The sequence below is a fragment of the Ovis canadensis genome, chromosome 19 (genome assembly GCF_042477335.2).
Source record: "Ovis canadensis isolate MfBH-ARS-UI-01 breed Bighorn chromosome 19, ARS-UI_OviCan_v2, whole genome shotgun sequence".
Classification (NCBI taxonomy): Eukaryota; Metazoa; Chordata; class Mammalia; order Artiodactyla; family Bovidae; genus Ovis; species Ovis canadensis.
This window is the reverse complement of record NC_091263.1, coordinates 65,814,977-65,839,799: the sequence shown is the minus strand read 5'-3', so window position 1 is coordinate 65,839,799 and position 24,823 is coordinate 65,814,977. Positions and strand designations below refer to the sequence as shown.

Sequence of the window (24,823 nt, the reverse complement as noted above, 5' to 3'; positions counted from 1 at the left end):
ACTCTCCGTCAAGCCCCTCACCTCCTGGGACCTCCTGGGACCTTGACCCCAGAGCCAACGGCCGCCAACAGACGAAAGACTGGTGGCCACTTAAGGTCCCAAGATTGGCTCCAGGATGCCTGACATCACAAGGTCCGGCCAATTAGCTGCTGCCAGTGGCAGAGGAGCTGGACCCAAGGTTAGGCACACCTGCTGTCCAACTCTGACTGAATCTATGTTGAGGGCAGGGAAAGACCTGTGTCAAGAGTCAAGCGCAATTCTCTGCATAAGGGTGCTGGGATGGACCCATTTAAGGTTATGCCTGTGGGTGCTTGGTTAGTGGACTGAGGACTTAGCCAAGAGACTATGGTGACTTCAGGGCCCATGGGGTGGGGGCAGTGGCAAGGAGGACACTGCTGGACCAGGGTGGAGGTCGTGGCATGTGTGACATTTCCGAGGGTTGGGAGGGGGGCTGGCTGCCAGCCCCCTATCCCTGGCAAGAACGACAGCAGCACTGTTACAATTAACAAAAAGATTTGTATTAGAACATTTACACTCAGGGAAGAAAGAGGTATCTGCATCATCAAATGTGGAATGTCGAAGAAATAGTTAAAATAAATAAAGACTCCGAGCGCGACTGGGGCTGGCTCAGGCTGGGACTCACAGAGGCCTCTGCGCATCAGCTCCAGGCTGCAGGGCCACCGCCTGGCCATACTGGCCGCCTCCCCGACGCAGCACAGCTGTGCCCGGGACACACAGAGTCTCTCAGGTGCTGGCGCAGCCAGAGCTCACTCCCCGCTCTCCTCACTTATCTCTGTGACAATGTCTATCAGGCTCTGGAGCCCAAAGATATAGCCAGCATCCTGGCCTTCGTGGACCACACTGTCCTCACCATACAGCCTGCACGTGGTGTGTGCGAAATCAATCATGCGCACGTCCACCGAGCTGGTGCCGATGGGCTTGTAGGCATAGGCGCCGGCCGACTCGTCAGCAGACTCCTCTGACAGGTCCTCCAAGTCCTCCGCGTCCGAGTCCAGGGCCACTTCAGGCCGCTCCTTGCCGTCATAGATGATCAGCAGGGAGCTTGAGTAGAAGCGGTAGGATTCCTGTCGCTCCAGCACGCCCTTGAGTTCAGTCAGCTTCCTGAGCACCGGGCCCAGGAGCTCCCGGCGCAGGTACCGGCCATTGTGGAAAAACTGGAAAAGTGCCTCCTTGAAGCCCTGGACGGACAGCTTCCGTCCGTGGTACTTGTTCATGAACATGAGCTGCCCACTGCCCGCCTGGTACACCTGTGGGAGGGAGACCAGCAGGTCAGGGACCGACAGGCATCTCAGGCAGAGATGGCCCGGCCCCAGGAGAGTGGCAGCAAGACGACAGCCCTGGACCCGATCCTTTAACTTGTTAAGTACACCAGTCACACAAGGCCCTGTACTTGCCAGTCAACACCCACTTGGATACAGCCCTCTGACCTGGGCACCACTGCCAGTCCTCTGCTTAATGTGTGGGTTACTGGAGAGTGCCCAGTGTCTCCCCTTTCCTCTCTCTCTGGCCCACAGCTTCTGGACTCAGCCAGTCTGGCCAGCCCCAGAGAGCGTCACCCACACCCGCCACGCTCTGACACTCCTCTCACCTGCATGCCGCACACACGCACACCGATGACTGCCGACGTGCTCTGCTGGCACTTGCGGATCTGGTTAGCTGCCTTCTCCTCTGAAGCATCGTCACCATGCTGGCGTGTCCCCATTTTGAGGTCCAGGACACAAGGCACCTCGTAACGGGAAGTCAGGTTCTCCAGCAAGATAAATTCTGAGTGGTTAAGGATAAGGCCCCTCTAAAGAAAAGGTGCTGCTCCATGGCACTCCCAGGGTGCAGGGCCTACACACAGCGTCCCAGAAATCTTGCTCTATCTCCCAGGTGGGCGGCCCAGGGCTGACCGGAAGGCTAAAAGGAACCCGCAATTCTTGCCAGGGAACTGGCGTGAGAGCAGCATGGGCCCCATACACACCATTTCTTGACTCAGCAAGATGTGGGACCACAATCCAACAACATCCTGTCCTAAATCAGAACATCAGTAAGTTTAGTAATCCCAATCTTAAATAAGAACTAGAAATATCACTTAGGAACTCATCAAGTTTTCTCTTTTCAAATAAATATGTATTTCCCAGATGGGGACACTGAAAAGGCCAGGAAACAATGACCAGATGTATGAGTTCCCCTGGGGCTTCCCAGGTGGCACTAGTGGTAAAGAACTTGCCTGCCAAGTCCGGAGACATAAGAGATGCTGGTTCGATCCCTACGTCAGGAAGATCCCCTGGAGAAGGGCACAGCAACCCACTCCAGTATTCTTGCCTGGAGAATCCCATGGACAGAGGGGCCTGGAGGGCTCCGGTCCACAGGGTCACGAAGAGTTGGACACGACTGAAGTGACTTAGCACAATGCCCAGACCAGCTCCTAGAGTGTGGACTGGTGACCCATGGCCCCCTGCTCACCGCTTTATAGCTGGTAAGTTAGGAACAAGTGGTTCTTATAAATGAATTTTTTCTTTTTCTGGTCACATGGCCTGTGGGGGTCTTAGTTCCCTGGCTAGGGACTGAACCTGGGCCCTTGGCAGTGAAAGCATGGCATCCTAACCACTGGACCACCAGGGGATTTTCAGTTTTCTGTTTTTAAGAGGTCAAAAAGTAAATATTTCATGACACATGAAAGTTGAATGAAATTTAAGTCTCAGCACCCATAAATAAGAGCTTAGCTGGAATACAGCCAGGGTCATTCATGTACATCAGCTGTGGCTGCTTTCATGCCACAAATGACAGAGCTATGACACAGTGTGTGCCTGCAAAGTCTGGAGGATTTAGTATCTGGCCCTTTACTGAAAAAGCTGGCAATCCCTGCCTTAAAGGAATAACTGAATTCACATCTGGAGTACGAACATACCTGACCCTGTGCCATCTCTGCATTCCAGAAAAGTAAGGCAGCTACACAGACGGCTGTGGTTGTGTAAAAATGACTCAGGAGCCTAGTTTAAAAGACTCCCACTCACCACGCATGGGACAATTTGAGCATCAGAGATAACTGCAATGAACTAAGACACATCGAGTATGTTGAGGGAATTCCCTGGCAGTCCAGTGGTTAGGACTTCCTACTTCCCCTGCAGGGGGTACAAGTTTGATCCCTGGTTGGGAAACTAAGATCCCACATGCTGCATTCAAAAACTTAAACAAATTCATGAGTTCATGATGATGCGGAAAACCTCACTAGTTACCTTTGGAGGCTGTTAAGAAACCATCTCATTATTTCAAATAGTAAACTAAGGAAAATAACATTTAACCTGCCTTTCCTATTTGAACTATACTTCATGATAAGCACGAAAGTGATGAGGAAAAGCTTCTCTTTACAGCAGGATTCCAGCTCATGAATGAAAAAGGAATGACAAAAAACCACCTAATTAAAAAATGGATGTAAGGCAATGGCAATACAAAAGAGAAGGACAATGACATTCTGCTTCCCAATCAACAGGTAAATACCACTTCTGAAGGAGTCCTGCCCCCGCTCCCTCAAACTGACCCTGAATTTGATCAAGCCTGTAGATCAAATTATCAACTTAATGCAAACAGAGGGGAAAGAGTAATGTGTAAAAGACACCACAGGATGTAATCAGTAAAATCCAGAGGATGGGTAACTCTAGAAGACCCAGTTTCTCTGACAAGAAATTTCCAGGAAGAAAAAAACAGAAATGTATTTTAAAAGACTTAAACGTTTCAACTGAATGCAACATGTGAACACCATTTGGACCCACATTCAAGCAAACCATAAATAAAACATTTATGAGACAATAAGGAAAATGGGAAAACAAATTAGATATTTGACAGTAAGGAATTACGATCCACTTTTCAAGGAGTAACGATAGTATTAGTGTTTTAAAATATCTTTATCTTTTAGAGATATATACTGAAGTGCATACAGGTGAATTATCTGACACTTGCTTCAGAGAGAGCTCAATTGGGGGTGCTGGGTGTATAGACAGGAGACTGACATGAGTGGGTTAACCAACTGCTGGAACTGGGTGACTGGCACCATTAGGTTCAATGAATTACTCTACAGTGCACATCTAGGCTCCCTGACCGAAAAAAAGAAAGGAACCTTTCCCTTGTGATTTCTTCAAGTGGCAGCCTGGTAAACCAGACTGAAAGCCCAGTCCAGCCCCACTGCAGCAATTAAGCGCTACTTGGGGACTTCTGCAAGTGTGTGGAAACACAAACCAGCTCCTTGCACTCCAGGGTAAAGCACCCCGAATGCAAGTTGGTCCCTCCATGAGGTGACCCTCACCCCCAGGAACCCATCAAACTTCCTCCCCAGCACCTGCATTCCCAGACCAGTGCTCAGCCCAGAGGGAAGTGATGTCTGCCCAGTTATCACGCAGGGTGTCCTGGCACAACCATGACTTTAAAAAATCCAAAGTCTGTCTCCAAGCCTGAAGGGTCTTCTCCCTTGTCCTCCCCTCTCCCTAATGCAGAGAGGCCCTATGAGCAAAGGATACTGTACTGGTTCCGGTGTTTCGCATTCTCCTTCATTCTCTGTAACTGCTGCTGGTGACACTTCATGCTCCAAGGGTTGTAGTGTTTAAGCTGAGAACTTACATTCCCCTTTTTCTCTACACTGTAGTACAAAACTTCAGATTTCTTCAGCCACTCAAATTCTTCTTCTAACTTATGGCTATAAAGAGACAAGAAGCTGATAAATCATAACATCTCATCAGAAGTCAGGGGCAAAGAGGCATGAAGGAACTTTCTGCAGTGATAGGAAGTTTGATGTTCTGATGTGGTGGTTGTTTCAGCGGACACATTAAACATTTCAAACGGGTACATTTTACTGTAGTATACCATACCTCAAGACAGTTGATTTAAAAAAAAAAATTAAGGGGTAAGCTTGCTGCTTTAGGAAAACCTAAGATGTTAAGGACAGCCTCTGCCTCCAGCCCACACCCCACAAGGCAGCCTTCCCTGCTCCCACCTTCTAGGCAGGACCACCCCCTGGCTTCTAGAACATCCAAGTTCCCTAACTCAGGATGCTGGAGACAGAGGCTGAAGTGAAATTCCATGAGAATAAGTCAATCTACTTGGCTACACTTAAAGAAGAGAAACAACCCTCTTCGGCTGTGCTCTGAGGGCCTCCCTCTGGCCGGGACAAGCAGGGGCTCCCCTCCAGTTGCAGCACTTAGCCCCCCTTGCGGTGGCGTCCCCTGTCGCACAGTGCTGGCTCTAGGCCATGCAGGCTCAGCAGTTGCGGGGCACTGGGCTCAGCTGCTCTGAGGCCTGTGGGATCTTCCCAGACGAGAGACTGAACCTGTGGCTCCTGCCCTGGCAGGCAGATTCCTGATCACTGAGCCACCAGTGAAGTCCTTAGCTATGTTTTGAAGCCTGGTGGGCTGCTGTCTACGGGGTCGCACAGAGTCGGACACGACTGAAGCGACTTAGCAGCAGCAGCAGCATACACAATTTATCTTTTCATAAGCTCTGTCAAGGTGTGCCACTTGGGAGGGCTCTGCCTAGGGGGATCCCCAAGATGCGTCCCTTTGTCTCCCACTATCAGTGAACAGCCTGCGGTAATGGGACGGCTTCTGTCTGGGTCACTGCTACATTCCCAGATGCCACGCAGGGCCTGGCACAGGACAGCCGCAGGAGGAACGAGTGACTGAAACTCTCTTACAGCTGCCACAACAGTAGATTTACCTGAAATGGCACAGTCTAACTCAGAGTCAGGCAAAGAGAAGCTGGGCACGCCACGTGGGAACTGACCCGAGTGACAAGGCGCCTGCCAAGTCCATCGGGTGAGCCCTCAGCCCCGGGGCACTGGGCCCTAACTGAGATCCCTCCCCTCCTCCCGCGTCCAGTCCCTCTCAAGTCTGTACCCACCTCTTCGCCTTCTCCTCTTTCCGGTGCTGCCGCACCCAGTCCTTAGAGGTCTTGTCTGTTTCTAGAACGTGATGCTTTTTGTTTGTCCACCTGAGCAGCTTGCTTTTTGGTTCACAGTCTGAATTATCTACACTGTCCACAGTTCCGTGGTCCCCTTTTAATGGATGTGCTATTAAACACAAGTTCCTGTCTTCGTCTTCTTCGAAGCTCACGGATACCACACCTAGAAGGAGGGTGAACACGGAAGACTTTCAGTTCCACAGGAATATGTGTTACAAATAACATGATTGGAACATTTGTTTTTTTCTTACCCTGTTCCTTAGTCTCTATGTTGCCAGAGGCCCCAAACTCATCTGCAAACCTAACAAATATCAAAACAGCTAGAAAAGATGACACCATACAAGACAAGCGATTAGGGAGCAAACATGGCTGAGAGTTCCTCTATGATTCACTCAACGAGGCAAGAGCCAAAGAATTACAAGACACATTTTTCCATCATTGAAAATGTTTATTAATTTTTATGTAATTCTTCTAATCCTGAGAGAGACATGAGGACATTTGCTTTTTAAATCTCGTGGGATTTTTTTTACTACCTTAAACAGAATCTCCGATGGCCTTGAGGCTTGCTTTAAAGCAGAGCCTGAACAGAGACTTGCCTGAGAGGTAAGAAGCGTCCGAGGGTAAGGGAAGACTGGGCAAGCAAAACAAAATAAAGGAGCAAACAAAGCAAACCACACAGCACAAGACACCCTGGCAAAGGCTTCTTGAGCACCCCACACGGTGGGCACTCCAGCCTTCTGTCCTTCTCAGATATATTCCTTTATTGGTCTTTGCAGTCTCATGTCGCAAAAGAACAAGATGAACACAAGGCAAATGGGGTTGGGCTGGGAGCACAGACGTGTAGTGGCCTTGAAAGCAGCTCTCCCCGAGTCTCTAGAACCTGCCATGGGTAATGAGACAGTCTTTGAGGAGGGGGCTGTCGGGTGGGAGGGTTTCAGCAGGTGCCGACGAGTGCCTTAAAACCGACTGGCTGAACACCTTTCCTCCCAGGCCTCTCTGGCCTGGGATCACTCAATTTGCTCAGTTCTTGCTGCCCGCCCGCTTGCTCGCTCGCTCGCTGCAAGGGAATGCGTGCTTAGAGAGACGACGCTTCTGAGGTGGTACCCGGCTCTGGGCGCAGAGGAGCTGGGGTGGGGAATTCAGGGGACCACACTTTCCTGTGGTGGGAAAGAACCAGGGAAAAAATGGGGGGCAAGGGCAGCCAGCTAACAAGGGACCTTTGGCTCTGTCCTGGAAAAAACAACAGAGAGGACCAAGTGAGGGCCCCCAACTTCCCCACCCCCCCCAAAGCACCATGCATGTTCAGAATACAGAGAGAGGTGACCGTACCATTCTATCCTCAAAGACTATGTTCCAACAGTCCCAGAGAACCCAAGCTGTTCAAGAGTCTTTTGCATAAGCAGGCAATGCAGCTTTACAATTAATTTCCTTAAAGGATTCTTCCTTGATTTACAAAGGATCCCCCCTCCCCAGGAAAGACCACACCATGCTGATTCCCCCTATTATAAAAAGGAAGAGAGTCACCATATGTGAATCAAAGGGTTGTCGTAATATAGCCATTTCAGGGACATTCCGTAATAGCAAAGGGCTTCAATTAATCAGCACAAGCCTCCCACTCCTGCGCTCCATCTGACTCAACCCTGCTCCCAGCCTACCTAATCACCAGGGCTTCTGGTTTCCTGGAGGACAAAAAGCAGGCGGCAAGTGTTCTGGGTAAAATCCTCTCAAAGTCTTCCCCGATGTCCCCTCATGGGGGACTATGGGTTACCGTGATCAAGAGACACCTGAACATAAAACACAACTACACTTCCACCAAAAATAAACTCAAAACAAACCCACAAAACAGAATTGAGCAATCTTACCAGGGCTTGAAAACTGAGGGTGTGAGGTGCTGGGCGGAGGGCCAAGAGGAGGAGGAGGGAAAACACAGAGCGGATGGGAGGGGTGAGGGCCCCGGGGTGGCTGCCGGGACCTCCTCTGGCCGCGGCGGCTCGCAGGTCCTCGCCAGGCGCTGGCGACCCCTAAGGCAGCTGGGGGCTCACCTTTGTACTGGGGAGTGAATTTGCGCATCTCAGCTGGGAGAGTCTCGTAGAACTGGTGCTCCCTGGGGACCAGGGGCTTGCACAGGGTCGTCTCGTTGAAACGGAGCACGCAGGAGTGCCCCCCGACCTGGTGGACAAAGGGCTCCAGCAGGATGCCCTTGTCGCGGGGCTCCACGTCCATGGCCCTGAAGGCTGGGCTCATCCTCCAGGTGCGGGCAGCAGGGAGAAGAGGGGGCAGCGGGGTCCAGCGGCCAGCGCGTCCTCCGTCTGTCGTCTGTCCGTGCGTCCGTCTCTCTGGCCTCAGCTCCGCGGCCGTGTGGGCCAGGACGCTCTGCGGAGAGTAACAACGGAGTTGGAAACGGCCAGGCACCGCCTTAGAGGCGCTGGCCGTCCTCTTCCAGCAGAAAAGACAAAACAGCCTGAGCTCCCGCGGGGTCCGCCCACGCCGCCCCCTCGGCCCCGCCCCCGCCCGCAGAAACAAACAGCCGCCGTCGTCCCGGGCGGGGCCGGATGCCGACTCGCAGGGACTGGCTGCGAACCCCAAACAGCTCCAATCACCCCCACCAGGCCTTAGAAGGCCATTACCACGAAGCCACGATGAGGTGAAATCACAATTTCAAACCTAATAGTCGCATTAAATCGTACCATTTTCTACTACAATTGTTAGACTTAAGAGTAACTGACATCCAAGGCTCTCCGTTAATTAATATATTTTAATAGACTTTATATTTTACATCAGTTTTAGGTTCATGGCAAAACTGAGAAAATATAGGTTTCCCACATACCCATCTGCCCCACACATGCATAGACAGCCTTCTCCATTATTAATATCCCCCATCAGAGTGGTACACTGGTTACATATGATGATGAATCTATACTAACACAGAATAGTTTACATGGTGGTAACAGGGTTCCCTATTGGTCGTTATTTATGTTTTTATAAAATGCCATTTAAAGGGAAACCTGCTTATGCACCACCTAGTAAGATTACCCACCATCCGCCCCCCACAGGTGTGCCGCATTGCCCCTGCTCAAGGCCAAAGGCAAGCCCCATTAACCTTATTAGCAGTGGAGCTTGGGCCCAGCTTTAATGATTAACCTCTGTATCTAAAAACAACAGATCTCGGCTGGCTAACTCTTTTAAAAAAGATACACAGTGTTCTAGGTCACAGACTATTTTTATTGGTTCTCTCCCTATCTCCAAAAGCTGGGGCACACCTTTAAACCAAAGCTGCATTCTTGGGGCACTTGTCCACTGAGGTCTAGGAACTTCGGATCCCCAAGCACACTGGATCTCAGCAAAGCACTCCTCCACACGTTAGTGAGACGTTTCAGCTTATGTCAGGTTCATGCTGTTTTCCGCCTAGAATTACAGACTACCCAGGTGCTACAGCACCTTGGGCTTATTTCAGTGTCTGTAAGGGGTTCTTACTAGGAACTCCTCCAATTCCCATGATTCCAAATGAGATGGTGGTGGTGGTGAGAATGGGTCAGATGGAGGACAGGTTGCCCACTGTCCTCTAGGGTGGGTAAAGCACCCACTCTGTGCTAGGCTCACTGCAGGGACTTAATTTGATCCTCTGGATACTTTTTATGAGGGAGACATTATTCCCTCAGTTGGTTTGGGGAGCTAAGGAAACTCATCCAGGGCTAGAGCCGAGAAGCCAGAGTTTCCAAACAAACCTCAATTTGTTGTTTGTCCCTCCACAGCTGCCTCTGGGGCCCAGGGTCTCTGGCACATGCGCTTTGGTACGGCACTCAGACGCTCATGGGACACTTAGCTTGTCCTGTGATAGTGTTCTCACCATGTTTTTATATTTTCTATTTATAAAGCAGCCTCTTTCAAAGAGTTTAGCTGGTGTTTCTCTTTTCCTTTCAGACAGAACTGACAGTGGGCTCCCTCCCACTGGACTCAGGGATTAAAAATCAATACGCTTTCCTATATGCAAAGAGCAGAAAGTCAAAGGTTCTGATTTCTCACACTCGACACTACCTTCTCATTACAGAAGCCCTCAGGAGGGCAGGTGCTGAGAAGCGTCCCAAGACACAACACAGGCGATCAGCTAGAAGGACGAGTACCTTCCAGCCATTCCAGACTCTACAGAAGGTGGAGCTCTGAGATGCGTGGCCACACAAGTCCTTTAGCTTTATAGAGAGCTGTTCACACCAGTTTTTCAGTAATGAAAAAGACCTGTGGAATAAGAGCAACCCCAAAGGAAAGCTACTGACTCATGATCGGTCTGCCGGTACCCAAGAAAGAACTAGGTACCATAATTATTAAATTATGAAAGCACAAGATGTTTTTCATCGGCCAGGCTTTAGAAACACAGTTCAAACCTTTGATAAATGTGAAAACTCCTTTTGTTGCCACAGCAATGCTAACACCAAATGCCTAACACCCTTTCTAATAACTCTGTTCAAGATTCCTTAAATGTATTCAATTAAAAAAAAAATCTCTCTCCAGGCATCTCTCTTACTCATTTCCCACCTCCAGTGAAAAATCCCAAACAGTATCTGGTCCTTCATAAAAGCTCTCTAGAGTATGGTTCATGGGTGTGGCTGGAGGCTGAAAAGCCCAGTGAGGGTCTCCACCTTCTCCCAGGTCTCCCGTGTGTTCCTTAGTGGCTGGAACCTTGCCACTCTCCCTCCAGCACCCAACTCTGGCACTTCACAGAACACTGCTCCCTGGAGAAGAATCATCACCTTACATAGAGGCAAGAAAACTAAGGCCCTTTCCCGTCTGTGCCAAGTCTATGACGGAGGAAACTCCTAAATGGCAGAACTAGGGAGAAAACTGATGCTGTAGTTAGGTGGAGCCAGATTCTAGCCCCAGTTCTGCCACTTCATTGCTTGCAGGAAGACTCCCAAGTCACTGGCTCCCTTTGGGGTCCAGTTTTCTGGTCTGTAAGGCGGGAAGGAAAGACCTGAGGTGGACATCTACTCTGAGGGCTTCCCTGGGGGCTCAGTCGGTGAAGAGTCTGCCTGCAGGGCAGGAGAGGTTAGGTTCAATCCCTGGGTCAGGAAGATCCCCTGGAGAAGGAAATGGCAACCCACTCCAGTATTCTTGCCTGGAAAATTCTATGGACAGAGGAGCCTAGTGGGCTACACAGCTCATGAGGTCGCAAAAGTTGGACACGAGTTAGCAACTAAACCACCATCACCAGATATCTACTCTAAGGGTGGGATAATTCAATTAGTGAGTGGCAACCAGCAGTCTGTTTTAATCAAATAGGAAAAGAAAAAAAGAGCAAAACCCACTGCATCGCAGATAATAAGGTAAGTCCTGTTTTGTGATTCTTTTATTTCAACTATGGTCGGTCTCTCAATGTGAAGAAAACTATGGCTTCACTGTACAACATATTTCTCACATTGGGGCTGCAGAGAAAGAGCGCGTTTGTTCTAGGGGCCCTTAAAGATTGAACGCCTGTGGGAAAATGAAGGAGCAATTTCCCAGTGATTATACCATAGATCGGAAGGAAATAGTAACCGACTCCAGTATTCCTGCCTGGAGAATCCCAGGGGCAGAGGAGCCTGGTGGGCTGCTGTCTATGGGGTCGCATACAGTTGGACACGACTGAGGCGACTTAGCAGCAGCAGCAGCAGCAGCAGCAGCAGCAGCAGCAGCAGCAGCAGCAGCAGCAGCATACCATAGATCAGCTTCCTCTCTAGTGGCTTCAGCCTGGTCAAAAGAAAAATGCCCCAAGAACCTGCTGCATTTCATGGCTACTCTTTTCCCACGTGTGGTTTGAGCAGTTGGGTCTCTTAAAGGTTTTTCAACATTTGAGTAGTCTAAGGCCTGGTTTCCCAGGAATCCTAAAACATTAATGGTTACTAAGAAGCCCATGTGATGGACCCTGGACCTAGTGTGAAAGGGAATAATCGGAAAATACTGACTTCACGTTTAGCATCTGTTTTAGCTTTCCACATTGCCTCACATTTGTCCACGAAACTATCAATCGGTGAGAAATGCAGAACACGATTCATCCCAGGACATGACACATATTTCCCCCACAGCTCATGCCCTAAACCTGTTTAAGGTTCTGCTGGAAACAATGCCTTAACAGTTGCATCCTTTAAAATACTGAAAAGAAAACAACTAAGACCCTTGGGCCCTTAGCTCACACATTTAGAATTTGGTTAATGTGGGAGGCTACAGACAGGATCTGCTGGGGACACTTACTCTGCCTCAAGAAAAGCCCCAGGGTTGAGCAGTCACAGGGGGCAACAAACAACCTTTACCAGCTGAACCTCCTCCATGAGCCTCAGAGCCAGTGCCCACATCCACTCACAACCCATGACTATACCACCAAGGTCAGTCACTGTAATTCTCAAACACTGTTGGTACAAAAAAAAGAAGTACAGCCACCATGGAAAACAGTTTGGCAGTTTCTTATGAAGTTAAACATATACTTATTATATGAGTCAATAATACTACGTATAGGTACTGACCTAACAGAAATGAAAACAAATGTCCACATAATGACATTGTACTTGAATGTTCTGGGTGGCACTATTCACAATAACCAAAAGGTGGGGAAAATCCCAGTGTCCATCAAATGGGGGAATGAATAAACCAACTGTGATGTATCCATAAAATGGAATATTATTCAGCAATAAAAGGAATGTACCGATATACACAACAAAGATTAATCACAACAACAAAAATTAATCACAAAAGCATTATGATTAACTGAAAAAAAGCCAATCACAAAAGAATGTCTGCTGTATGATTCCCTTTACATGACATTCAAGAAAAAGCAATAGCAGAAGGTAGATAAGTAGTTGCCAGGAGGCAGAGGGTAGGGGACCAGGACTGACTGCAAAGAGGCCCAAGAGAACATTTAGGAGTAATGAAAATGTTCTATGCTGTGACTGCAACAGTGATTATATGGCTGCATAAATTTGTCAAAACTCATCAAATTAGAGATTTAATGTCAATGAATCTTACTGTATATAAATTATATTTCAATAAAGAGCTTGATGGAGAAGGCAATGGCACCCCACTCCAGGACTCTTGCCTGGAAAATCCCATGGACGGAGGAGCTTGGTAGGCTGCAGTCCATGGGGTTGCTAAGAGTCGAACACGACTGAGCAACCTCACTTTCACTTTTCACTTTCATGCTTTGGAGAAGGAAATGGCAACCCACTCGTTTTCTGGCCTGGAGAATCCCAGGGATGGGGGAGCCTGGTGGGCTGCCGTAAATGGGGTCGCACAGAGTCGGACACGACTGAAGCAACTTAGCAGCAGCAGCAGCAAAGAGCTTGAATTTTTCCTTATACTTTAATTTACAAAAATTTCATAACAAGTACAAATTAAAATAATCAGAAAAGATTGTAATTAAAAGATCCTATCAGCTGACAAATAGTTTCTACATGCAAACGCACTAGCTGGAATTCACCCCCTATCTACTCTCCTATCTATTCTAACTGGGCTCACTTGCCTCCACTGAGCATCTTGAGTCACTCATGCCAAGCAAGGTAAGCCTGGGTCGCCATCTTGGTCAAAGTAAGGGCTCTGCCCTTTCTGTGAGGACGCTCCCTGATGGTAGACACTTTCAGGGACAGCACTTTCAGGGACAGCCATGTCCCTGAAATCCATGACACCCACTGTTAATCCTGAAGCCATCTGCTCACCTTCAAAGCCTAGTTTTTAGCAGGCTTTTACTCTTAATACTAAGAGTGGAGAAGGAAATGGCAACTCACTCCAGTCTTCTTGCCTGGAGCATCCCATGGACAGAGGAGCCCAGCAGGCTACAGTCCACAGAGTCACAAAGAGTTGGACTGGACTGAGCAGGAACACACGGCTAATACTAGGAGACCTATACCAGTTGCATGGTTACCTTTTTTAATTCTTGTAAAGTCAAAGCAAAAGCATCCTTTACACACAAATAAGCAGAAAAGACGCAAAATGGTCCAGTAAGCCTTCCAGTAAAGCACCCGTCATGAAAGAAAGATCAACAGCAAATCTGCTTCAATTATCCTGGCTTTCTTGCCATTTCTCAAACGTGCCTGATACAAGGGCCTCCGTTCTTGCCATTCCCTCTGCATGCAACTCTCTTACCTCCTTCAGCTCTCTATCCAAACATCACCTCTCTAATGAAGTCTTCCTTAGCCACCCCATCTGAAAGTGCCGCATCTCCCCATCCACATGCCTTACACAACTCCGCTTTATCTTCTCCTCAGCACTTACCACCATCTAACATACTGTATATGTTTTATTTGTCCTGTTCATTTTCTGTCTCCTCCACCCTGCCCCCACCAGAAAACCAAGTCCATAAAGCTGGAGGTTTTTGACTGTTCTGTTGACTGCTCAATCTCCAGAGCCCAGAAGAGCACCAGCACAGAGTCAGCACCCCACGGGAGGTGCCTCAAATCACCTCCGCGTCGTGAGTATCTGCTGCACACAGATCAACAGAGAACTCGAAAGGCACCCGCTGCAATGATCCAAACCCACCCCAACCATACAGGGAGTACCACCAATAAATAGCCACAACCTTCAACAACTGCATTCTCGGCATCGACTAGGTGTTAATTTTGCATTTATAATCGCCCACCGTATTAAGTCTGCATTAACCAGGGCGTGTAAATGAAGGGCCCTGCACCTGAACACTCAACTGGGACCTGCTGCTGTGGAACCGTTTCATGTCAACAAAGCCTAAGCTCTTAATCTAATAAGAAACAACCTCTTGGAAAATTCTCTCTATAGAAAATCAGGCAAAAGCATGGTCATTGAAGAATAAAACTTTAAAATGTGGATACAAAATTAAAATCCTCTCACCATTTACAAATATACTAATTACCATTCAGAAATTCTGCGTTAGCATTGAGCTGGCATCCCAAAGACCCAGCTTTCAGGTTGCTAAGTTATCACTTAAAAAAGTAACACGGACTCACAGGGGTCATGGTTGTTCATCTCCTTCCAAGGCCCTGGAGTCATTGCATAAAAAAAAATATTAAATTTTAAACCACAGGATCGCCAGGGAAATCCCTATGTGACCTTTTCATAGAAAAATTACAACACTGCTGTCATAAAATGAGGTGGTCAACACACTGCCCCAAAAGGTAGGGGGAAACATACTATAGTATTAGGACTGCCCTAGAGGTCCAGTTGTTAGGACTCCACACTTCCACTCAGGGGGCCATGGGTTCGATCCCTGTTCAGGGAACTAAGATCCCACATGTCGCTCACCACAGCAGGAAAAAAAAAAGTATTGTAGTACTGATTTTTTAAATGTATAACTTTTTTTGGTTTTCTTCTTTCAATCCAAATTTACTTTCTTGAACCTTACTGGTGTTTTTTTCTTTTATTGGCATATCACTGATTTACAATGTTAGGTTAGTTCCAGATGTACAGCACAGTGAATCAGTTATACATAGAGACATATCCACTCTTTTTTAGATTCTTTTACCATATAGACCATTACAGGTTACTACGTAGAGTTCCCTGTGCTATACAGCAGGTCCTTATTACTTATCTATCTTCTACATAGTAGTGTATATATATGGCAATCCCAATCTCCCAGTTTATCCCTCCCCTCTCCTTACCCTTGGTAACTCTAAGTTTGTTTTGTTCATCTGTAACCCTATTTCTGTTTTGCAGGTAAGTTCATTTTCTAACCTTACTGTTTTCATAACTGTAAATTCTTTTGTTTAAAGATGGATGATACATATATTTATGTTACATTATATAAACCTCAGCCACCAGAAAAGCTGGATCTGCCCTGTACTAAGTGGTAAGATCATTATTCCCTTCTCTTCAGTTTCCTGAATGCTCCAAACTTCTTGACATTTTCTCAAACTCAGATCATGTTTGTTACCTTTATAACTGAGAGTGAAAACATTAGGAGGAAGAACAAAAGAATTCACTATGACCGAAAGAGAAAAACGCAGATGGCTGCTCAGCTCTTGAAGGTTATGAACTCATCCACAAAAAAACACTGATGCCACCCACACTGCAAGCTCACAGCTCTACTGCACAATGGAGACACTGGGAGACCGACCACATGTAAACAAGTGAGGATAATAATCCCAGTAATCCAGCCCCCAAAGTGTGTACAAGGTGCTGAAAGGTCAGAGGAAGTGGCCAACTCAACCTTCAGTGACGATGGGATACAACCATGCCAGAGACAAGAGCTACTGTTTACCAAGCCCTCAGTCTGTTCTGTAACTCCTTCCCTCCTACAACAGCCTTCTGGAGTAAATACTAAGATCACTCCCCTACACATGGCTGCACGGAGGCACCAGACCACCTAAGCCTCATCATGGAAAACAAGATGTTCTCTGAGATGAACGAGTCACTGCTAAGAAGGTGGAAGGGTCACCCTCATGTCACAGCAAGTGGTGGCTCCACCAAAGAACACAGCAGGGCTGGAGAGACAACACAGAAGCCCTGCCAGTGACTTGACACAGATGCCTGGGGTCCAACACCAGGTGTTCATTTTTCCCCTCATTAGCATCTTCTTCTAGTTTTAATAAAGGAGAAACTACAAGTTGTAAGTGTATTTCACGACAGTCACAACATTGCAGATCCTTCCACCAATTCTGAGGAACAAATAAAACAACAGATTCTGTTCCAAAAATGCAGACAAACTTCTCCATAAGGCGAAGAGCAGCCTCTCAGAGCATTCTCTGAAGATCACACTGGTCCATCTCTTTGCCTCATCAGACCAGATTTCTGGAATGAAAGACTTGAGGGCCCCAAGATGAAGGGGAGACAAGGAGAAGGAGCTTTTAGCCGACCCAGAAATACGTTTATCAGTTACAATGCTTGAATGACAGAGTTTGAACAATTTAAAAAATTTTTCAAGTTAAAACTGGAGCACTCCTCCTTCAAAAAAATCTAAATTATTGATTCTAAGTTATCACATGTTCCCTTTACCAGAATGTCAAATTTACTTATAAATAGAGATCAGTCCTGGGTGTTCATTGGAAGGACTGATGCTGAAGCTGAAACTCCAATACTTTGGACACCTCATGCGAAGAGGTGACTCACTGGAAAAGACTCTGATGCTGGGAGGGATTGGAGGCAGGAGAAGGGATGACAGAGGATGAGATGGCTGGATGGCATCACTGACTCGATGGACATGAGTTTGGGTGAACTCCGGGAGTTGGTGATGGACAGGGAGGCCTGGCATGCTGCGATTCATGGGGTCGCAAAGAGTCAGACACGACTTAGCGACTGAACTGAACTGAACTTAAAATGTATTCCATACACAGACCAAGAAGTCCTCCTTAAAAAGCCTGTTACCCCTCTCCAAGGGCCATTTTCCACCTGGCACTTCCTCCTCCTTGATGCAACGACAACTCCTACCACCATGTAGGCAACATACCCAACAGGAACAACAGAAGTGATGCTTGAAGACTGGCCAAAACTGGTCTTGATCTATGGGGGACTTTCCTACCCTGACTCACGGTTCTCTCTTGTGCCAGTAAAGCAACAGTCCATTAGCTTCAGGCAAGATCATATATTCCCTGCCTGTGGTAAGTGTTTACCCTGCTCATTTCTGAGCAGTTCCCAAACCAGATGACCACGAACCCATTCTCTGAAACAAATGGTGCCAAAAATGATTCAGTCCTCATGGGCAGCCACAGAACCCAGGCAGCCCCGAGCTGCGCAGGCCAGCACAATGAGTGCTGTTACCGCTGGTGGAGGAACCAAGGTGTGCCCTGCGCTACACCAGATCCCGTGCTTGGAGGGCAGTTTCCTCCGGGTCTCACAATACCTTGTTCAGGTAAACACTCCCCTCAAGGGCATGCAAAGCGTCCCATGCTAACAGGACCAATACAGCAGCTTTGGACGTCCCTGGTGGTCCAGTGATTAAGAATTTGCCTGCCTATGCAGGTGGCCCGAGTTCGATACCTGATCGGGAAGACTTCACATGCCGAGGGGCAGCTAACTCTTACTGAGTAAGTGCAAGTCCTCAACCTCCAATCTCCCATATGGAAAATGGCAAAATGGTAAAAGGCTACAGCCTCCCTGGTCACAAGGCAACTGCCTCTGGAAGATACCACCACAACTGACAGCAGGGCCAGCTGGGCCGCGCTGACTTCCTCTCTCCAGTTCGGGGGTGGGACGCAGTGCAGTGGTGTCCTTTCAAACAAGCCAGCGAGGGTCAGTGGGGAGGGGGCAACACTGCGGGTGGGGGATACAGGGTTTCTTTGGGGATGAATTACATGGGATGTGAACTGTATCTTAATAAAGCTATGATTTTAAAATATCAACACAATAAAAGGGCCACACTGCAGAGGTCACAACCAGCTTGGGAGAAAGGTTCCAGTGACAATGTCAACACTGAGAGGAGTGGACAGTATTTAAGAGGAGAGCACCTCCAAATGTGGCCACGGCAATGGCAGAAATGCACACAGGCAACTTGGAGAACCAATTCATGACCAGTCAGTGAAGCTGCTCAGTCGTGTCCGACTCTTTGCAATCCCAGACTATAGCCTACCAGGCTCCTCCATCCATGGAATTTTCCAGGCAAGAGTACTGGAGTGGGGTGCCATTTCCTGTGTGGATAAAAAGCGTAACTTCTACTGGAAGTTATTTATTTATAAAGAAATAACAACACATATGTGCAATTAAAGATAAATATTACAAGAAATCCAACTTTCAATACCTCTCTGTAAGTCTGCACACTTAAACTGTACCGAAAAATTCCTTTTAAAACCTTCTCCCTGACATAGTGGGGCCTGTCTGATACTTGGGTATAAACGGTGCTTGACTTACTCTCATGTCTTTATCTGTACACCAGGCACGGTAATTTTAAGGAGGTGCCATGAGATGGGAACACAATTAAAAACCTAGCCTCCTGCCTGGTTTACAGGTGAGAAATGCACTCCTCAAACGTGAGCGGTCCTCTGTCCACTGTCCCAGTTCCTACAGAAAGTCCAATGGGAGATGGAGGTCAGAGGATGGAGTTGACAGTGTAAGTGGATAAGGGCATATTAAGCCTGCCTTGGTGGAGGGGGAGGGTGAAGAAAGGGGTGACAGGTAAAGGAACAGAGTGCCAAAGGACAGCCTGTTCATTTCTTACAAAAGAGACTTTTAAACTGGTTACAAGTGTGATAAAATGACCACCATTAGTCATTAGTTTGGGGTCTCTTCATCCTGTCCATTTTCTTCAGTGCACTTTTCTCTTCTTTCCAGAAATAGGATCAGGCTATATACGTTGTTTGGCCTTTCTTCCCACCAGTAAAATCAGCTTTATTTTTCTCACCTAATGTTTAAAAAATACTGATAAAATACACACAATATAAAATGTACCTTTTTAACTATTTCGGGGTAGACAGTTCTCTGGCATTAAGTACATTCACAATGCTGTACAATAATCACCACTATCTCCAGAACTTTTCCATTATCTCAAACTGAAATTCTATACATGTTAAGTAGCAACTTCCCACTCTGCCTAGCCCCTGGCCACCATCATTCAACTTTCTGTCTCTATGATTTTGAGTAAAATTATTCAACATTTGTCTTCTGTTTTGCCACTTTTTCCCCCAACTAAACTATATGACTTAGACAGCCTCTTACATCTATCTATATACGATTCCCTTTAAAGGCTGCATAATAGTCACACAAAATCATAATGTATTTATCTACTTCCCTACCAACACTATTTCCAACTTTGAAACGCAGTGAGCATGCTTGTATCTGTCTTTGCATACCTGTGAAGTATTTCTGTAAGAAAAAGTCCTAGAAGTAGAACTGCCACTGGGACAGAGCATAAATTTTAAAAGATTGCACCTATTCTTCACTCCAACCTGATCCACAAGGTATGTGAGCTACTGAATCCTGGAGCACTGTGGTAACATTCCAATTAACCAGGCAGAGAGACAAGGAAAAACGTGGCTTCAGAGAGATCCAGCCGGTCACTACTACAGTGACATGAGTGGAGGGATGGGGACAGCAGGAATCAGCATTTACTGGGAGCCTTCTCTGTCTGCATTCTTACCTAGAAGATACCAATCTTCTTCATATTTATTAGAAGCTCATGCATAAAAGGTGTTCAAAAGAAGAAAGATCCTTAGGCTTTTAAAGAAAAACTGCCTTAGAAAACTCTCTCACGCTTCTCTGTCTCTGTCACATAGAAATATTGCAGGTAACTTTGTAAGCTTATGAATTTAATATCTGGTTACTGGAAGATGTCAAAACTAAAGGAAAAAGAGAAGGAGGCAACACACCCTCCCAGTCCCAAGCTTGGGATTCCCTGGAGGGAGGACATGACAGCAAGAAGAGCCCCCCCCAACAAATAGAGCTGTGACCCCCCCCAGGAGGGGGTCTGCAACCAGGCTGATCTCTCCATCATCTCACCGCCTGGGCTTCCTCCTCTTATGAGTCTCTCTGCATCTGTTTGTCCCAAGAGGGCAGGTGGGAAAACATCCTGACAGCCTCCAGGCTCTAGGGCCACTAAGACATCAGAACTGCCATCTCCAGACACCTGTCTCACCTGGAGTGACCTCATTAATGTCATCTCCCCTCCTCAGCGGCATACATGGCAGGGCACAGGGCCTTCTGTCTTCCCCACTGCACCCATAGAGCCCAGCCCACACAAGGGAATTAAGGAGGGAGGGGGAGAAGATAGAGAAAGATCTGGTGGAGGGTGAGGTGTAGCACGCTGTAGCCCCTCTCAACCCTTGAGGGGGCAGCTGACCCCCAAGAAAATCTGAGACAACTGTAGGCCTCTGTCCTGAAAACGCATACCCTCCCTGAATTCTGCATACGATGCGTGGAGCTGGCAAGCACAGACCCTCTCTTCAGAACCCCTAATACACAGAATCAAATTACAGGAATGAGTCAGATACTGAGTCTTCAAAACAAGTCAGAACAAGGATGTTTTGTTCATAAAGTCAGATACAGCTGAGAAGATGTGCGTTGACCTGCCAACAATTAAATACAAGGGATGATCAAGCCATCAATAAGAAATGTAAAGCAGGTAATTGGTAAGGTGGGAGTGAAGCCTAAGTGAACCTAACCTGAAAACAGATATGGAAATTAGCTGCAAAGGAAAGAGCAGATGGCACTCCAAGAGTAACATGCAAAGAAAGAGCACTGGGTCAAGATGCCTGTAAATGAACAGCCTGTGGGCAGAGGGTGCAACACTGGTGAGAGGAGGTCTGTGAGGAGACAAGGAGCAAAATACCTACATTCTCCTGGAGGAAGGGTAGGACTCTCTGTTCCTTGTGGAAAATCTGGACCATATGACACAGAGGGAGGAAGAGGGCCTTACGCCGTGTGGCCCTGTAGGCCCCTGACAGTCCTCAAGAGTGCACGGTTTGGGGCTCACTTTTGAATGAGTCCTGGCCACTCCATCACAACTTCTTCACTAAAAAGATATACAGGTATCGTGACCCCTTCAAACCCGGCCACCATTGTCAAAAGGTCTCAAACACAGGCTATAATCAGTAAAAGCCAGAATGTGGGAACCCCTACAAGATAAATGACAGTTGTTTCAACAGATAAATTGCAAAACAGAGTGATCATATACATATCTAAGAGACCCTTCATCAAATGCAATTGCAGACTTTATTTGCATCCTAGTTTGGACAAACTGACTAGTTAAAAAAAAAAAAATGAAACAATCAGGGCCATCTGACCATGACTAAATATTTGAGAAAAATCAAGAAATTATGGCATCACCGACTCAAGAGACATGAGTTCAAGCAAACTCCAGGAGACAGTAAAGGAAAGGGAAGCCTGGTGTGCTGCATGGGATGGCAAATAGTTGGACGTGACTTTGCAAGTGAACAACAATAAACAAAAGGCCTACTGGTGTAGAAACTGTGGGTAACCCCTTGTTTTAGTGATATGCAATGGATATTATAGTTTGGGGATAGGCCTCCTAAAATTTCAACTTCTTTTTTAAGGGGAAGGGAGGAAGGCAGAGTGTAAAGATCGGATAGGAGTTCCTAACTGCAGAGGCTGGTGATGGATGGACGGTTAACAGACCTAAACCACCTTTTCCATTATTTTCGGAGACTCTTTTCCTTCAAATTCTGAGGTAAACACTTAACTCAATTTTGGGGGAAAAGGCCTCTTCCTGGCTACCAGAATATACTGCAAACACTAGAACTGCTTATTGTTACTTGGTATGCAAATAAGCACAAATATAATTTATTTAAAAAACAAAAATATGCTTTAAAATGTAATCACATGAAAGCAATCATTTACTATACAAAAATGTGTTCAATGTCTTTAAGGTGATTACCCCATGAGGTAAAATAACTTCACTTGAAGGAAAAATTCATCCCCGGCGCATCCTCCTTGAGCCAAACAATGGAAAATTTTCACCTCAGCAAGCTGGCCTTGGGGAGGCTCAGTCTTAGCCCTGTTGCCTAGCGACGGGTGACATCTTCAGTGCTTACAGAAGTCTCTGGCACCCCTTGCACCCCTCTGCAAAAGACTGGCTACAGTTCATCAGTCAGTAGTTGTGCCTTCCTCATACCTTCCACTGCTCAGATAGATATAGGGCTGGTGGATGTCACCTGCAAAGCCTTGAAATGAAACGAAGTTTATTACATCTGCTAAACTGGCTTTTACAACTGTATCAACTCCAGTCCTAGCTCTCATCCATCCTATTCCTAACAATTCCTGCGAATTGTACTCTAAAGTCTAAAGTTACAAAGCAGGTAAACCAAGTAGAATACCAGGTAACCAACCATTCAACTGACTTTTTCCTCCAGAAAAAACTACCAAGTGATCAACTGGTTTATTACGTCAACATGATAACGTATTCATTATGCCAATTTAATAAAAGCATATATCTTGCTCAGGTTTCTAATTTTGGTAGTGGTTAAAGTTAAAACAATAACAATACCAGCCTGAAACTTCTCTTTAAATCCTAAACACCAGGTTACAGGATGAAATTACACAAACGCCACAACAGCAATCTATGTAAATAAGCATTTTAGTTCACTTAAAATGTTACCCTGCTAAAAATGCAAATACAGCAAATAATACTAGAATTCATCAAAACTACTGTAATCATGGTGCTTTATACAAAGTATCATAAAACTTGTGATCTGCAACATTTTTTTGTTACCACTTTTCAGAACTTTCAGTGCTTAAAACTATTCTTTCAGATGATTTTATCTTATTCTTGTTCTATGTACATTTCACTACCAAAATGTTTCATTCCAAGCAGTGATTAGTTTTATTTCCCCGGTATCTAAGAGCACTAGATGTTACTGGTTTCTACATTTTCTTTTCACAACATTTGGACTCATTTTTCTGCAATTCGGCTATAAGAAATTGAATAAAATCCAAAACCGAAACTAATCACTTGGACGCAAGAGACAAAATGCAGTCTGCAATCAACCCAACGTGAAAGATCTGCAAGTTCCATCCATGGTGAAGCTTATCACTATGAAGACGTCCCCGGATCCATTTTAGGGCTTTGGGGGATAAGACGGTTAGGTTTGCAAATACCCACCCCCCCGCCCCCGCTGACACCAGCTGACAAACCCAACTGACATTCAACACTCAAAATGGCTGCACAGCTGCCAGCCTCAGGTAACCGTACCTGAGGCACTGGGCTGAGTTCTCCAGAAGACTCAGGGAGACCCCCATTAATGACCCGAGATATCGTGGACGCCAATGTCCTGGGGAGACCTCCCTCAACGACCCAGAGATCTTGCCTTCTTCCAAAGAGCGGAGATTCCAATGACCAACAGAGACCCCGTATCACCAAAATATTCGGGAGACTCTCCCCCCCCCGGTCAATGACCAGGGAAGATTCTGCCCCTCAAAACCATGGGAGATCTTCTCTCCCCAGTAACCTGAAGAAATAATGCCTCTCTCAAATGACCGGGGGAAATCTGGCCCCACAGGGACCCTGAGAGATCTCTCTTACACCTATAATCGGGGGAGAACCCCTCCCCCAAAACCTGGGGACACCCCGAATGACCAGAGACTTCGCTCCCTGAAGACCCAGAGAAACCCTCCTCCAAAGTCCCCGGGGCGGCAGGGCCGTAGGCAGAGGAAAGGTGGCATTACCTGCTGCCTCAGCCCGGTCCCGCGGAGCTCCCTTCCTATTGTTTCTCTCCCACCAAGATGGCGGCCGCCGCGCCGAGCCCCGCCCCCTGCGTCTCACTCCCGGAGCCCCTCATTATTGGCTCGCACCGGGAGCCCAGCTCGCGGACTGGGCGGCCCAAAAAGCGCTGTTGCTAGGGCGCCCGGATTCGTTGTAGCCGCTTCCGGAAGGGGCGGGGAATGGGCGGAGTTAGGGAGAGAGGTGGAGTCTTGTCTGCCTTCAAGGGAGAGGGTGGCCAAGGAGGTCAGGGTGGGTGGACAGATGGGCTTCGAGCCCATGGTTGCAATAAGGGATGCCAGGGATACAGATGGATGAGCCAGCTGTATCATTGTTCCTGGGACCGAGGAGTTTCCTGGGATGCAGGACTTCACATCGAGAGTGTGTGCAGCAAATTGGGAAGTTGGTCACCCTAGTAGATGGATAGACAGAGGACTGGATGAGGTTGGATAGACAGACAAAAGAGTGGTGTAGACGGGAGATAAAGGGCAGTTGTATGCATAGGTGCACAGATGACCGGATATAGATGGATGGACAAATGACTGGATAATAGAGGGGTGAACAGAGGAAGGACTGTATAGTCCCTTTGTGGACTGGTGGGTGATCCAGTGTTCAACCCAGGTTCCACCAAGTTTCACCCTTCAGTGCTTGTCTGAAGCTTGTTTGTCCTATGCCCTGTGTTGGCCAGAAGGGCTCCCACCTGAGTGAATGTCAATGTGGCTGTCAAAGGCAAGGCAGGACAAGGATGCTACTGAGACTGGGTAGGGCCTCCTACCTGTTCTCTGCCCTTAAAAAAAAAAAAAA

The 24,823-nt window shown here is 47.2% G+C and overlaps 1 protein-coding gene across 1 annotated transcript; it reads right to left on the bottom strand.

Annotated features, from left to right (window-relative positions):
* Positions 1 to 496: 496 nt before the first annotated feature.
* IP6K2 (inositol hexakisphosphate kinase 2) lies at positions 497 to 24,193 on the bottom strand. Its single transcript, XM_069562111.1, has 6 exons — positions 23,986 to 24,193; positions 7,995 to 8,325; positions 5,893 to 6,115; positions 4,518 to 4,693; positions 1,610 to 1,785; positions 497 to 1,268 (listed from the first exon to the last, which is right to left on the bottom strand). The coding sequence occupies exons 2-6, from the start codon at positions 8,194 to 8,196 to the stop codon at positions 768 to 770; spliced, it is 1,278 nt and encodes a 425-aa protein (XP_069418212.1). The 5' UTR covers positions 8,197 to 8,325; positions 23,986 to 24,193; the 3' UTR covers positions 497 to 767.
* Between the last annotated feature and the right edge of the window lie 630 nt (positions 24,194 to 24,823).

Bases quoted from the DNA above. Each gene is read 5' to 3' on its own strand.
- IP6K2 (XM_069562111.1), bottom strand. From the start codon at position 8,196: ATGAGCCCAGCCTTCAGGGCCATGGACGTGGAGCCCCGCGACAAGGGC. The intron at 1,786-4,517 runs GTATCCTTTGCT...TTAACCACTCAG, and splicing joins GAAACACCGGAACCAGTACA to AATTTATCTTGCTGGAGAAC. The intron at 1,269-1,609 runs GTGAGAGGAGTG...TCCCTCCCACAG, and splicing joins TGCGTGTGTGCGGCATGCAG to GTGTACCAGGCGGGCAGTGG.